Source organism: Aulonocara sp. 'chitande type north' Nkhata Bay, linkage group LG14, assembly GCF_057382095.1.
Source record: "Aulonocara sp. 'chitande type north' Nkhata Bay isolate Kocher_YH1m ecotype deep benthic linkage group LG14, A_spYH_male_GT1.1, whole genome shotgun sequence".
Lineage (NCBI taxonomy): Eukaryota > Metazoa > Chordata > Actinopteri > Cichliformes > Cichlidae > Aulonocara > Aulonocara sp. 'chitande type north' Nkhata Bay.
In genome coordinates, this window is record NC_141357.1 from 40,359,254 (window position 1) to 40,375,533 (window position 16,280).

At 39.8% G+C, this 16,280-nt stretch overlaps 1 protein-coding gene and 1 non-coding gene across 4 annotated transcripts; both read left to right on the plus strand.

Moving 5' to 3' along the window:
* The first annotated feature begins 3,031 nt into the window (after nt 1-3,031).
* On the plus strand, nt 3,032-9,900 carry LOC147315318 (uncharacterized). 3 transcript variants are annotated; one of them, XM_086262579.1, is made up of 3 exons: nt 3,032-3,230; nt 4,169-4,289; nt 8,244-9,900. In XM_086262579.1, the coding sequence occupies exons 2-3, from the start codon at nt 4,261-4,263 to the stop codon at nt 9,547-9,549; spliced, it is 1,335 nt and encodes a 444-aa protein (XP_086118705.1). In that variant the 5' UTR covers nt 3,032-3,230; nt 4,169-4,260; the 3' UTR covers nt 9,550-9,900. The 3 variants fall into 3 exon arrangements, with proteins under 3 accessions (XP_086118705.1, XP_086118704.1, XP_086118706.1); XM_086262580.1 differs by lacking the exon at nt 3,032-3,230 and having other exon boundaries at nt 4,058-4,289; nt 8,244-9,061; nt 9,098-9,900; XM_086262578.1 differs by lacking the exon at nt 3,032-3,230 and having other exon boundaries at nt 4,054-4,289.
* Nucleotides 9,901-16,206: 6,306 nt separating this feature from the next.
* Nucleotides 16,207-16,278, plus strand: trnag-ucc (transfer RNA glycine (anticodon UCC)). Its single transcript has one exon. It is a non-coding gene; the product is annotated as a tRNA-Gly (tRNA).
* The last annotated feature ends 2 nt before the right edge of the window (nt 16,279-16,280 follow it).

The window sequence follows — 16,280 nt, forward strand, 5'->3', positions numbered from 1 at the left end:
GTTCATTTGATTCACTAGTTTTTTCACATCGGCTGTGAGATGGGCACGCATAGAGTCACAGATTAAGAGCAATGGTGATGCGTGGAAAAAACCACCTGGTCTCCTTACATACACCTCCCTCAGCCAGTCTTTCATCGTTTCCTCATCCATCCAGCCCTTTTCATTTGCCTTAATGATGATTCCTGCTGGAAACTTCTCTTTAGGCAAAGTCTTTCGCTTAAAAATCACCATAGGCGGCAGTTTCTGTCCATTAGCACAACAGTAAAAGAAGACTTTTCGTGCCCCGTTGTGCGTATCGCTACCGTGCTGGTCCCCTTCTTCTCCACAGTGTGACTCACCGGGATGTCAAAAGTGAGCGGGACCTCGTCCATGTTTGTGATGTGGCTGGGCTGGATGTGTTTGTCGCCGATGTGTTTGCTGCAGTAGGAGCGGAAGATGGCCAGCTTTTCATTATAATCCGCTGGAAGTTGCTGCGCTACCGTAGTCCTGGTCCGGATGGAAAAATGGCACCGTTTCATAAAACGAAAGCACCAAGACGGACCTCCTTGGAAATGTTCAATGTTCATCTCTTCAGCTAGTGAAACTGCTTTTAGCCGAATGGTGACCGTCGAAACGCTTCTCCCGCTCGCGCTTTGCTCGATGATCCACCGCTCGAGTCTTTCCTCCAACTCGGGCCACCTCGCCTTATGTCCGCGGAAACTCAGCTGCGTCTTCTTGACCTGCCGGAGCTCGTTTTCCAGCTTCCTCCATTTGCGAACCATCGATTCGTTAATCTTAAATTCTCTCGCCGCTGCTCGATTTCCATGTTCCTCCGCGTAGCTGATGGCCTTCAGTTTAAACTGTGCTTCGTAAGCGTGTCTCTTTGCCATTTTCAGGGTTGTTAAAACAACGATGTTCCGCATAATGCACATACCTGTGCGATTGTCCCGGTATATACGATCAACGCCCACACTTCACCCTTTAACGTTCTCATGGTGTTCTCTACTACGTCCTCCTTACAACACACAGGGCGCACCGCGCTATAGGGCGCGCCGCACTTTTTGAAGAAAATCTAAGACTTTTAAGTGCGCCTTATAGTTGTGAAAATACGGTAAGTAATTAATTACTTTTGAAAATAAGTAATCAGTAAAGTAACGGGATTACTTTTTTGGGGAAGTAATCAGTAATTAGTTACTGATTACTTTTTTCAAGTAACTTGACCAACACTGGTAGCGAGCCTGACGCTCAGTGTCCTTTTATTCTTTTAACATATTTTTCTGTGTTGTATTTCAGTGAAAGGAGGACGAGCCAGTGGCCCTGGGACCTCAGGTGGTGGGTCGTTTTCACACTTTCTTTTGTACAGCACCGGGTGGGCTGTAGTGATTTTCTTTTTGTGTGATTTTCTTTTGGGTCCACGGCTGCTGGTGAGTCCAAGTTCCATGATTGTTTTACTTTGTCTTGTGTGTAGTCTTCAGTCATTAATGATTCAATGATATGTGCACATGAATGAACTTCATCAGCAGGTTCTGAATGGGTTAAACACAGAGCGATGAGAGTTAACAGACTCGGTAAACCAGCTCCAAAGGACTTGGCTCCATCTAGTGGACATTCTTAGAATAACTATCAGTTTCTAAAAATGGTCTTTGTATTCCAGGTTGTATTTAGCTGTCAGTTTACAGGCTGATCTGTTCTTTCATGTTGATGTATTTTGTATTTAGCTCCATCTAAAGCACAGAGAGCTCTGGTTTATATTTCTGTAATTCTAATGTCTCAGTTTTAAATGGTCTTTGTCTTCCATCCATCCATCTTCATCCGCTTTATCCGAGGCCGGGTCGCGGGGGCAGCAGCCTGAGCAAAGAGGCCCAGACCTCCCTCTCCCCAGCCACCTCCTCCAGCTTATCCGGGGGAATACCAAGGCGTTCCCAGGCCAGCCGAGAGATATAATCTCTCCAGCGTGTCCTGGGTCTGCCCCGGGGCCTCCTCCCGGTGGGACATGCCTGGAACACCTCACCCAGGAGGCGCCCAGGGGGCATCCTTGTCAGATGCCCGAACCACCTCAGCTGGCTCCTTTCGATGTGGAGCAGCAGCTGCTCTACTCTGAGCCCCTCCCGGATGGCCGAACTTCTCACCCTATCTCTAAGGGAGAGGCCAGCCACCCTTCGGAGGAAGCTCATTTCCGCCGCTTGTATCCGCGATCTCGTTCTTTGTCTTTGTCTTCTACGTAAAATATTTAATGATTCATTTATGTGATGAAGAAAGATGGACACATTAAAGACGAAATAACAAACAGGAAATCTGTAGTGGAGAAGAGGAAATGTTGCCACCTGGTGGCTGTGAAAATGATTGCCTGATTATTTGTTCCAGTATGATATCATTCTGAGTATTATTCCTCCTACAGATGCTGTCTCTTTTCTCTCTCTTCTTTTTTGAGCTCTTTGATTTGTATTGAAGGAATCTGAAGGATTTTTCAGCCTGAATTTCTTTTTGTTTGGTTTGAGTTGAGTCTTGATGTTTTTTAATAAATGCATTAACAATGAACTCCATGTTGCATTAAACTGAAGGATCATCTTCAGTTTCCAGTAAGTCAGATCAGGTAAAATCTGAAAACTTGCTATCAAGTTCTGTGTACCAGGTTTTGAGGTAGGTGGTTTTGTTGTGGTGCTCGCTATGGCTCAGGGTCTGAATGTTTGGGTCTGCCTTTTTCCAAACACAGACTCAAAATATTTATGATAATTGTCAAATCCTTAATGAATACATTTTCTGTTAAGCCCTTAGTGACAATCTTACACATTTACAGTAGAATTGTGCAGCTTAGTCCTAAAGTACAGTCTACCAAATGTGCTGTTGACAGCATCAAAATCCAAAAACTAATTTAACTGTCTTCCACATTATGCATATCAGCAGAGAAATCAACATGGCAGACTCCAGGAGGTGTTTTTGTTGAGCACATTGTCAGCAACCTTTTGTCTTATTTCATTTGTGTGTCTGATCTTCCTCACATTGATGGAGGACTGAGGATGTTTGGTCTGTTTGTGTCAAGCAGACGTCGATGACCACTGAAATCCTAAAGACTCAGGTGTCCTTAAAAACAAGTAAAATGTGAACATACATAGAAACAATGTGTGTGTGTTTGGTCTCCAACAGTGTTTATGTGGGTGGTACATGCCAAAGATGGAGATGGATGAAGGAGCCAAGGTTTCCCAGCACAACATTGGACTGGATCCAAATGATCAGTGTCATTCACCTCACATGTCAGTGGTTTAAAGTTGAGGCTGATCAGTGGATCTATATGGTCTTACCAGAAACACTTAGCAGTAATTTACTGTCAAGCAAACAGAAACATTGACCACTGTGTTTGAAGAAGGCCCTCTGTTCTGTATTAACAGAGTACAAGGTCTTCCTTTTTTTTTTCTTTTTTTTTTTTAAATTTTCTTTTATTTTTTTTATTTATTTTATTTTATTTTATTTTATTTTATTTTATTTATTTATTTTTTGCCTGTCCCGTTTGGCTCTTTTGCATCAGAATTGTTGTCTAAAGGCAAAGAAAGATGCCCAACGGATTTACTTTACCAAACTGACCATCCCAGCCTTGCCGTAATGGTCCATTTGATTCACCTTTTATTGTTTATTTTATTTTCACTTAATGAATACGGGACAGACTTGACTGGAGGAAAGAGAAACAGCTGAGAAGAGGGACGGGGGAGAAGGGCAAAAACCAAAAACCAACAGAATGGGCAGAAAAAAAATGCATCTATTGATCACCTGGATCACCTGCTGAGAAAGAAAAAAGAAAACAAGCAGAAGAGAACAAGAGTAATAGAATAAACAACATCACGATGATATATGGGAATATGACAGTAAATACTAAATGTTAAACATTATTGTGCAGCACATAAGATCAACAGAACACAGTGTGCTTTGAGGTAGGAGCAAAAAGGGTGTAGTTTGTGGGTGTGATCACCCGTGTGTACACCTGTGAGCATGGACGCGCTTGTTTTTTAAAAGGTTCCTTCATGTAATGATCTGCTAGAGGGTGTGGGGGGGCCACAGCCCCGTCAGTGGTTTAAAGTTGTGGCTGATCAGTGGATCTATATGGTCTTACCAGAAACACTTAGCAGTAATTTACTGTCAAGCAAACAGAAACATTGACCACTGTGTTTGAAGAAGGCCCTCTGTTCTGTATTAACAGAGTACAAGGTCTTCCAAAATGATTCAGTCCAAGATTTGAGGCAAACACCATGTGTATAAAGAACGTCAGCCTCAAACAGCAGACTGCAGACGATGCAGCAGATGCAGCAGATGCAGCAACTGTAAGTTGGTGTTTTTCCCTCTAAGCTGAGATCATTGGATTTCAGAGATTAACTAACACTAATAGCTAATAGATGCATGGATACAAATTTAACCCAAATTATTTACTCAAAGCAACAGAATTCATCATCTTGCATAGATTTAACAGTAAAGGATACTGTAGTTATTTTACTGTTGTATAAAGCTAATACTCAACATTAAACATGTCCATTCCTAGAGTGATGCATTTGATTTACTTAAGTTCATAAATATGTAACATGGTGTAATTAAAAAAACTAATGATAACACAGATGTTTCCAGATTTTAGAGATCATTGAACAGTGTCAGAAGGAGATTGTTTGATTCTAGTAGTCACTGTTTCTTTGACCCTCTGGGTTGGTTCAAAATCACCACCCTTTCAGCTTGTTCGTGGCCACCAACAGATTAGGTCTGTAATTTTTATTATCTTTATGTTTTTTTGCCATTTTTTCTGCATAAAGCTTTTAAGTAACTTCAGCTCTTTTCATAAATATAAAATAATTATTACTTTTTAAATTTTTAACCCTTTAAACACCAGTTTGTTTGTCCACTGCACCAGCTGGAAGACAACCTCAAATCTCGCAATTTTATATAATTACATTGCTACTGAAATTTCTTGTATTGTTAATAGTAGAGTCTGGGGCATGTAATTGATTCACATCAACATTGATTATAATGCATTGTTATTTTTGTGCAGGGAGAGCAAAAACATAAAAACTCCCTCTCAGTCTGTTCGTGGCCAAAAATGGCCACCCCCTGTTTACATTTACAAAATACTATAAAATTAATATATATTAAGAAAAATTTCCACTTTTTTTTTGACTTGATTTTTTTAGATTAGCACCAGTGCTGTTCATGAAAATCAAAATTTCATTCAAATTCAGAATTTTAACCCTTTAAATACCAGTTAAATCACATAATTTTAATGATTTACATGGGGATAAAAGCATAAAATCCCCATTTCTTTCTAAATAATACATGCAAACTGATTTATTTTCTAACCATGATGGAGGTTAGATGAATAGCAATAAAGTATCAATGAGTTTTATGTATCTTTGTTTTTTTGTGCAGTGACAGAAAAACAAAAAAAAATCCCTCTCAGCTTGTTCGTGGCCAAAAATGGCCACCCCCTGTTTACATTTACAAAATACTATAAAATTAATATATATTAAAACATTTTTCTACTTTCATTGACTTGATTTTTTAAATTAGCACCAGTCCTAGTCATGAAAACCAAAATATAATTCAAATTCAGATATTATACCCTTTGAATACCAGTCAGATTATGTGTTATTGCTACGCTTTTGGGGGGAAATAGTAATAAAGTTCACATTTTTTAGCATATGAATGGTGAAACCTAATATTTTTTACTGTCATTGCAGGTCAGTAACAGTAACTGTAACAATGATTTATTTTTACTTCATTTATTTATTTATTAATTTTTTCTTTGGGGGGGAATGAATGGCCAAAGAGAATATCACACATGGTGTGTTAGTGGCCAGAAAGGCAATTTAATGACCAAATAACCCCTGAAATGACCAAGAAAATTTATATTCCAGTATGTGTGTGCTTCTGCGTGCATCCTCATTAGCAGCACGATGTACTAACCACAGTAGAGTGGTTGTTGTAGGCACACTTTCTGCACCTGGTGCAAGGGGCTGCTGTTCCAGTCCTGCAGGTGCGCCTTTTGCACCTTCTTCTCATTTCGTTGGTGGGGTGTGGGTCACACTCTGGGTCAGACTACTGTATCTTGAGATCAATGGCAGAAGTGGCTGAGGGACATGGGTGTCTTGCAGTTGTTGAGGTCACCAGCATGTGTCCCAGCTCTCCCAGGATCACTCTTCATCTGTAGGTTGTAGAGCACTCCCCCACTTCAGTGAAGTTGTTTCCGGTGGGACAAAGGCATCGTATCCCAAGACATCCAGGAGATTGGAGAGAAGAGCCAGCAGCCATCAGTTAGTTTTCCTTCTGCAACTCGAGGTGCCAACATCCTCTCTAAGTTATCCAAGCAGTATTTGTGCCTATTGTAGTCCAGGATTGCTTCTTGCTTTCACGCATCCTTTATTCCCCATCATCGACTGCTGGTTCCTTGTGTGTTGCTGTCAAAAGAAGCACATTCCTCTGTTGCTTTGGCATGTGGGATATTGCTGTGGAAGTTTTATTGAAGCCAAAGACAGACAACAAAATCTTCCTCTGTTGCAACTGAAGGAGCTGGGGAGGAAGCTCTGGGTTGTTTCCCCTGTGCCAGTTTTCATCTGAGGAGTTCCTCTACCAAGGTGCCCGAAGGAAAGACGTTGTCCTCGGAGCTCCTCCGTCAGTTGGAGTCTGAACCCTGTTCCCTTTTTTACTTCCTGAGAACTTCCAGTGTTGTCATCCAACATGCTATGTATTGCTTTATTCTGGTTTAGGCTCACATCTCCACTTCATCTATGATCCTCCAGTCCTCACACCTTGGCCTCCCGTGCAGCTTTGTAAGGGTGCACAGCAGCTAAAAGATCTCCTTTGTTATAAAAACGTCAAAAGTAGATCTCAGGCTGCTAATGCAGGGAACTGCATACAGGCTGAGCCCTGGTTTGATACCAGTGGGTACTGGATGTAGAGCAGTCTCTCTTCAGTGGTGGGACCCACATGGTTTTCCTTTCATGAGGGATCCACTCGGTCACTCTCCTCGGTCTCAGAAAATGCTCCTATGTTCTTTTCCATCAGCTGCTCGGCCTCCACCTCCATGTCCCCCAATCCTCCCCCAAAGAAGAGGATTCAGGCACTGGCTAGTACTCATCATCTTTGGAGAGGAAGTTTCTTCATCTTGGGCAGATGTCTTTTCTTCAAGGACAGAGGACTGCTGCTGTCCTTGCTCTCTGACCAGATCACACAGACAGTGCTTGAAGCAGTGATGACCTTCTTGCCATATTGCCAGAATAAATGATCTGGAAGCTGTTAGGCTGACTTACAGCAGTAGCTCTGTCTGCACCTGCAGAAACTCCAGGACACGTTTACAGTGTTTGTTGTTGTTTGTGCTCCAGCTGCAGCTGCAGGTTTGAACTCTGCAAAATGTCCTGTGATTGGGTTTGTTTTTGTTTTTGTTTCTAGAGTTGATATTTTGGGTGTGGTCTCTTTTTATGAAAAATACAAGAGTAAAAGTGTTTTTAACATGTGCTTCAAAGCTGAGTTTGACTGGGAAGCTCAAAGCTCAACAGCCTGCATCCACAGAAATTCACTGCAGCCTATGTAATGTTTGAATTTATTCCAGTCTATCTTGCAAATACGTGTTTGTGCTGCAATGTCATGCACAAACACAAACTATTAGATCCTTAAGATCAAACCTATGTCAAAATTGTGTCATTATTTTGGTCCATTGGAGTGTGGTAGGCCATCAAAGGCTGCTACTAGAAACTCTGAATATTACATGAAATCGCTTGTTTGGCCAAAAATGGGTAAATGATGTCATTTGGTAAAAAACATTAAAAACTACAATTTTCATGTGTTGAGTTTAGAATGAAAGCAATTTTACCTAAATCGCATGATATAGTACTGTCAGTAACAAGGAATCAAAAAAGGTGGTTATAATGGGTTTCAATTGGCCACAAATGGCCACGATAGAGTCAAGAGGAACAATTTGGTGTATAGTGAATATTATTGACATTATTAAGGAGCTGATGTTGAAAATTAAAAAATCTGAAAAAAATACACACCTTTGGGAAGTTTCATTCCACTTGCATTAACAGAACGAAAATGGTTGAAAAAAGAAAAGTGAAGTGGCCACAGAGGGCCAGGATAGAGCCCAGAGGGTCCATGATCGCAACCCAAACTACCATCAGCGTCTCACTGTAACAAAGCCCAACAATATGAGCAGACATACGTCAGTTTGGTGTTGTGTTTCCTGCTCTTACTGATGTATGATTGTAAAGAGTTGTTCTCCTCTCTCTCGTCCTCTACAGAGCTAAAATGAAGGATCAAAGGAGACTCCCCTCACTCTTCCTCACTCTTGTCCTTTGCGTCTCTCCATGGTCCACCTCTGGAAAAACATTCTACAGCCACCATGGGATAAAATGCACCGGCGACTGTCATCCTCAGGGCTTATTGCAGACATACCAGTGCACAGTACACAAGACAGATGGCACAGAAGAACTACAGTACTGTTCACCAATGAGTGGGGTGGACTACAAGGGAAACGTGTGCTTTTATTGCTGTGAGCAGCACAACAATGGCTACTACCAGTGTGAAACAGCCTCGGGTTGGGGATACTGTGGAGATGTGATAGAGGACTTAAACCATTACACCTTAACATATGGTATGCCGTGTTATGATAGCTGTGAAACGCGCGGTAAGAACTACTACTGGTGCCATTCCACAAAGGGGTGGGATTACTGCTCACCAAGAAAAAACGTTGATTACAAAGGCAACGCCTGTCGCCAAGACCATCCCTGTGACACACATGGACGAGATTACCACTGGTGCTATTTGGACAAAGGAGGCTGGGACAAGTGTGGACGAGTGGAGCCAAAGGCAGTGATTCATGACACCATATCCCGAAAACGCTGCACTGATGACTGCCAGTATTCTCGCTACTTCTGGTGCCACATTCATGGTAGCTGGGACTACTGCTCACCTGCGCCAGACGTCACCTACAGAGGTGTGCCTTGTCGCTCAGATCACAATTGTGGAGACCATGGCAAGGGATATAGCTGGTGCTACACAACAGACAACAATAACTGGGATTACTGTGGAGTCATCTCTCCTGGAGAGTGCAGGTATTCTGTGCCACACCGCACCAAACGGCAACCCAAGAAACCCAATCAAACTAACCCACCACAGCTGATCTGTACTCGGGAGGACAACAGCAGGAGGAGAGTGACCATGTTCGAAGCAGTAGAAAATCACCAAACCATCGCAGACTCTCATAATTACCGTGCCGAAGCATTCAATTTAATTAATGAATGGGACGGCCGGGGCCTGGGCCAACAGGCCAGGTCCAACTTGGTTACATCAAGAAACCTTCGCATTGACCTACAGGGTCTGTTTAACAGGAGTAATCAGCAGTATTACAACCTGCAGGTCCAGGTGAAGAGCCAACGTGTTAGTGGAAAAAGCACAACTCTGGCACACATTGAAGCCCCTGTTGACACTCCACTTGAGTACATGCGTTTGGCCCTCAGGGAGAGTTTACGGAACCGAGCCACGGTTTCACTGGAAGTGACTGACCAACCAATAAACAACGACAACAGCTGTCACAAACGTCATTAATATTATCACTGAAACATATGTAGCTAATGAATGAGACAGAAAACTCTATTAACTTTATTTCTTCATCAGTTGCTCAATCACTGAATTCCACATAATAACCAGACAACTGTCGGACGATAAGCCTGAGTTATTCTGAGGCTTTGTACCATCACATGAAGATAACAGTAGTCTTCCATTTTGATTTCATTTTTGTTGTAAATATAGTTTAATATCTATCAATTCATTGTGTTTCAGGCTTAAAAAGCAATTCTGTAGTGAAACAGTGTAAAATGACCAAATTAAAATTCTATATTTGTACTTTGTACGATGCATTTATTCAAACAATAATAAAGATAATGCCAAATAAACACATTTTTTAAAGACATTTCATTTCATTTTTACAGTTTGGCGAAAACAAATATTTTGTGAGGATAATATCACAAAGCCTGCGAGGACAAACTAATGATCATACTTTCTGTGGGTCATTGGTTTTAAAAAACAAAATATTTACAACAGCTGTTCACATTAAATCCATCTCGGTTTGAGGAATTTTTAATTAGTCTGTCGCTTCAGCTTAAACCTCTCTGAGACTTTCTCACGGATTTTCACCTCAGTAACTTTTCCTATTGTACATTTTATTATTTTTATTACATTTATATTTAAAGGCATTTTAAATGTGACAAACCCACAATCGACATGTGCAGCTGCTGGAGCCAGATATAACAAACCTTCTGAATTAGCTGCTGAATTACACAAACCCACAGAGTTTACTCTTTTCAACAGACTGCATTTTGTTCTGAATAACGTTGCAAATATTGATCATTTATGGAGGTATTTGTCGACCATCTTTACTTTTAGTTATGAACTGTTCACATCGGCCTTAAACGTGATTCACACAAGTGAACAATTTCACAGCTTTTGTACACATTACGTTTGAGCAATTCAGTATCAGACCTCCTAAAAACACTTTTGTTCTGTTGGTTTTTCAGTTAGAGCAATTATATCACATTGAATAACACTGAACACTATTCCTAACTGAACCACAGATTTTGATGTAAATTTTGTCTGAATTTTCTCAAAGCTCAGGAATAGTTACACACTGAAATTTATACAGAGGAGGAATAATTAAAGGTCAAAAGAGTTAAAGTTACCTTTATTGTCAAACCTGTTATGTGTTCAGAACATATAGAATATCAAAATGACATTTATCTTTGACCCCCAGAGTTCAGACATAAATAAGGAAACGAATGAATAAAAAGCAAGAGGATTAAAGGAGAAAAGAAAGGCACAAAGTATAAAACTATAGAAAAACTGCATATACATAAATAATTTATAATGCTCAATGTTTAATTCTGTGGTTTGTTATCAAAAAGGTTTTTGAGCCCCTGAACTAAATGATGCACCACCTGCTTGCAGAACAACAGAGGGCGCTGTTGTTCTGCAAGGAGGACAAGCTGGGACTGGCAGGTCAGGGAGGGGCGGGGCCACAGGCACACAGAGAGAGAGAGAGACACCTGTTTGTGTGATTTGGACTCACCCCTTCAGGAATAGAAGAGAAGAAAACACAAAGAGCAGGATGGTTGGATCTGACTTCTACTGCAGGTAAAACACTGTTACAGAGCCCCTCTCTGGAAAAGTTGGAAAATCACAAAATAAAGTAACAAATGAGGATAAAACAGCTTCAGAAAGATCCTGTAAAAGTTATAAACTTTTAAATAAACATTGTGTCTTTCCTAAAATGTAACTTCCTCCAGTTGTTTGATTTATGTCAGATGACACTGAGGTTTAGTAGAGACATTAGAGTTTTCTGTTTTCTTCTACTGGTAGAAATGACATTATAGAATAGAACAGAACTTTTTGTCATTGTTTCCAAAACAGTGAAACACCATTTAACAGCTTCTTGAGTGATGGTGCAGATAAAAAGATACAATTGCCTAAAAATTTAGATAGAATAGATAATTGAGATCAAATAAACACAAACACAACACAATGAGATCACACGATAACAATATGAAGTGAAAAATGAGTGTCAGAGGGATCTTTAGCTCCATTTTATTTCTATTTTAGTTATCACAAAAACTGAAGAAAGAAAATTAAATGTTGAAGAAAAAGAAATAATAAAATGTAGTGTAAAATTAAAATAAGATTTGACCTGACATATGGTCATAAATGTACCATAAAGTTCATAATACATACATATACTTATATTATATACATACATTTCAAAGTAAAGCAAAATGTATAATATATTGAGGCAAACTGGATTACATTGGTTTTATATTTTACATAAAATACTGACAACCAATGAAAACACATTTTATTTTTATTCATTCATTTATTATTAGACATTTTATGAGAATTGATCTGTTTTATTTTTTTTTTCTCTGTCAGTTTTCAAAGCATGATCATGTTTCTTATTTTTCTCAGAAGACGTGGTTAAATATTTTCAGATCTTGGTGATGTGTTTTCATTGACCAGATCACATTTTTGTTTTCCTTTACCTCTTTATGAGAAAAGTAATATCATCATTTAAACTTTTAAAAATTACAAAACAAAATGAAACTGTCAGATGATGTTTTACATCACAGAGCTGTGATTTATATCATACAGAAAATGTTCATATATAATGTATTATTCAATGTAAATGTTTAAATGTGAGGAGAAATCAGTGACATATTCATAGATCGAATTGTACAAAGCTAAACTACATTGTCTGTTGTCTCTCTGCATAGTTTTTTCTTTGGAGAGTTTCCAGAGGTGAGTCCTTCAGGACTCATCAGAGGTCATTGAGGAGGTTCCAGGCAGTCCTGTAGTGCTGTAGTTTATATATAAGGTTTAACTGGTTTACCTGGACTCTGTCTTTAATAGACAGCTGACAGCCAATCAGAGAACAGGATTCTCTGTTGTAATGGTTAGTTTAGTTTGGGAGTCCTGGAGAAAATAGGAAAGGTCCTTGAGGAGGAGGTAGAGACTCTTTTGGGGGTAGCAGAGGTCTTAAAGGTGGTCATGGAGGTCCTTGATTAGGTTGTTGATCTCTATGGGGAGGCTGTGAGAGGTTCAGGAGAACATGCATGGCCTTGATCTGGTTTAAGAAGTCCTTGAAGAGGTTCTAGTGGTCCTTGAGCAGGCAGCAGAGATCTGCTGGAGTTGACGATAACCCAGTGTGACTTTTTCCCTGCAATAATGGTGTAAAGCAAAAACAACACCCCACAGTTTGTACAGTGTAGCGATGACACCATCTGCTGGTTGGAAAGATTATCACAGAAAATGCTGGCGGCTCTTCTGACATGTTATTTAATGTCATTTGATTTCAGCAGAGAGCACGGGACCACTAGAAATGTAAGTAGCTGAAAATGCTGAACCTATAAGAAGGTGTTGTTTGTGTTTTATTCACCATCTCTTAACAAACCAAGTCCTATGAGAAATACTGTAAAATAAACATGCTTTCCTTATTCATATATACATTTGATTTTATTCTACAAATTTCACCAAGCATTGTCGTTTAACTCTCTTTTTATACTTTTAACAGGCAGAGTTTAGTTCACATATGAAAGGTAAGATAAACATCACAGCCTCTTGTGATAAAGTGTTACCAATAATTGTTTACAACTGTATTAACACATAAAGGGTTTTTATTTTTAGGTCCACTCAGTTCTGAAAGTCTTACACCTGGCAGTTACAGGCATTCACTGGATTTGGAGTCTCACTTAGAAAGAAGGTCTGACTTTATATTTTCAGGCTTCTCAAGATGCTTTTTTAAATGTCTTATTTACATGCATCTTTTCTGTCTTTTATTTAGGACCCATCAAAGTCTAGGTAAGTATCTTTGGGCTCGTCATCATCAGTCATTATACAGTTACTGACTTAATAAGTCCCCCCTGACATCTACTTAAAGAAAGGGTCCCATCAAAACGCCATCACCATGAATGGCCTCAGACGACTTTGTCCCAATGGAAAAGCCTCAACAGGTACATGTGCTGCCACAGTCATGTGAAAAAGGGACGCTCCACCAACTGCTCTTAGAACTGCAGAAGCTTCTTGGATGAGAGGAGAAACATCTTCAAGGAAACTTAAAGAAGTCCAGACGCTTTTCTTTGCAAGCTTAAAATTTTCATAGAACTCTAAAAAAGACATTTGAAAGGTTATTGTCATGGTCCTGAGTCTGTGGACTCAGTGTTTTGTGTTTCCTTATGCTTTTGTTCATTCCGAGTGTGTATTCTGTTGTGATTTTGCCATTTGTTAGGTTTCTGTTCTTTGCCTGCCTGCTCCCACTTCTCTGTTCCCTCTGTCTGTCCATGGTGTTATTGTGTCTACTTATGAGTCCGCCTGTCAAGTTCAGTGTCCTGTCTGGTTCTCTGTCAGTTTCCTGTTTTATTGTGAAGGTCTCTGTCTGACGTGAGTGTGTTCAGTTCACGTTTCCCCTGTCCCGTCAGCTCTGATTCCTCCCAGCCGTGTTGCCCTCCTGTCTCTCATCCCCTGATTACTGGTGTGTGTATTTAAGCCCTGTGAGTTCTCCTGCCTGTTGCTGGTTCGTCTGTGTCCCACGGTGTCCTGTTCTGAATCTGAGATATACAGCTATACAGAAATGTGAACTATGCAAGTTATAAACAGTTGTAGGATTAAAAATTATAGGATGTACAGAATGATTATTTACTATTATTATTATTTATACTTCTCTGACATGCCTTCCACATGTGATGTTTGTGTAAGGGTAAGACGGCGCTGGCATAAGGCCCACAGCCTTAACCCAATTTCCTTCAGGGTTTTTTAAAAAGAGACTTTTTCATTTGATTCAGTTTGATATGATGGATTATGGAGAAAAATAGAATTGGGCTGAAAGGTCTGTTCTTTATTACGTATTCAAGTCGTGTATCATGTTTTTAAAAAGTAACTAAGTAACTAATTACTTTTGAAAATTAAGTAAAGTAATGGGATTACTTTCTTAGAGAAGTGATCAGTAATTAGTAACTAATTACTATTTTCAAGTAACTTGACCAACACTGCTCATCACATGACCCAAGGTGTGAAAAGGGTGTGTCGTCATCAGCAGGTGACACCACTCAAAGACCCTGCCCCCTATCATGTGACCTACTGAGATCAACTGACCCAAGGTGTGAGTGGGCGTTAAGACGACCAGATTACAGATGGCCGACAGTTGGTGTGGTAAGCCCCGCCCTCTGTTCAAAGATGGTCGTTCACAGTGGACATAGATGCTTCTTTCACTCCTCTTTCAAACCATCTGTCCTCTCTGTCCAACATGTGAACACTGGCATCCTCAAAGAGTGACCTTTGACCTTTAGATGCAGGTGAACAGCCAGCTGCGTCTGAATTGATTTCATGAGTCTTTTACTTACTCCCAAAGTATTAAATACTTTGACACCCAGTTAAAGTAAATCCACTTGGCATCTTTCTTGGCCTTCAGACAACAATTCTGACGACTAAAGATCCAAATGGGACAGGAAAAAAATAAAAAAATAAAAAAAATAAAAAATTATTTAAAAAAGCATCTTAAGCACTTTGGCAAAATTCACTTTCATGTATCATCTGTTTCATAATGTCTAATAAGCATCATACAGTTAAGCATAATCACTACATGACAGAAGCACAAGCTTCATCTCTTTTAATAAACACAGTACACATAAAATCAGTGAGATGTTAGAACACTTTTATTATTATTTTAGTAAACAATCAAAGCCTACAACAGACAGCTGCTGGGGTTTGGAGGAGAACTGAACAAATATTTCAAATAAAAAATGATCATTTTTGGAGCAGCTTTCAGGATCTCCACGTATTAACATGCTGTTTTTAATGGATAGCATTAACAACCTGCTAGCTGCAAATAATCATGTGCAGTTCCACATGATTATTAACAGACAGAAAGAAAACATATTACTGATACAGAAATAGTTTTCTATACGAGATCGCTGCAAAAAGTGCAGCCTTACCTAATGTCCACCTACTGTTACTCATTTATATTAAGATTTAAACATCTAGTTGGTGTTGGTGTGGAGAGTAACCTTCAGTAACAGTAATGAATCACACAGCAATAGGACATTCATGTAGTTATAAAAAGCATGATAATAGATTAAGTAATCCAAAGTATTCAGTTACAAATACATTACAAAATACATTTTGGGGCATGTGTTCTGTAATCTGTAATGGAATACATTTAAATGTACCCTTCCCAACACTGGGAATCACTTGTCACTTGATATTCGTACTTCAGAGTCCATACAGTGTTTCAAATCTCGTCTTGAAACTCACGTTTTTTACACTGGCTTGATGAAACTCAATGTTCAGTTTGAGCACCATCAGGCTTGTTTTGTGTTTGTTTTGTTTTTATGTTAAATATGTTGCGTTTGCCTTATATCATGTGTTATTTTTCTATTTTCTCTTGTTCATGAACTACTTGTGAAGCACTTTGTGCTGTAGAAATAAAATTGATAGCTGATATTATGAAGTGGCTGTTTGGTTTCTCCAGGTCTGAGCTCTCGTCGCTGTACTGCACAGCTACACTAGGTTGTTGACTTTGTGGCCGGTGTGCTTGGAGAAGCCTCTCCTGAGTTTCTGTGATACCCAGGACCTCCCTGCTGTGAGGTCACAGCCGTCACGTTACGCCATATTGAGTCATACTGATGCTGCGTGTGTTTTATTGTGGTACAGCGCCACTGCCTTCAGGCGTTGGTGGTATAGTGGTTAGCATAGCTGCCTTCCAAGCAGTTGACCCGGGTTCGATTCCCGGCCAACGCAGT

Coding starts and splice junctions, on each gene's coding strand:
- LOC147315318 (XM_086262579.1), top strand. CDS start 4,261: ATGCAGCAGATGCAGCAGATGCAGCAACT. Junction 4,290..8,243: donor ATGCAGCAGATGCAGCAACT/GTAAGTTGGTGT, acceptor CGTCCTCTACAG/AGCTAAAATGAAGGATCAAA.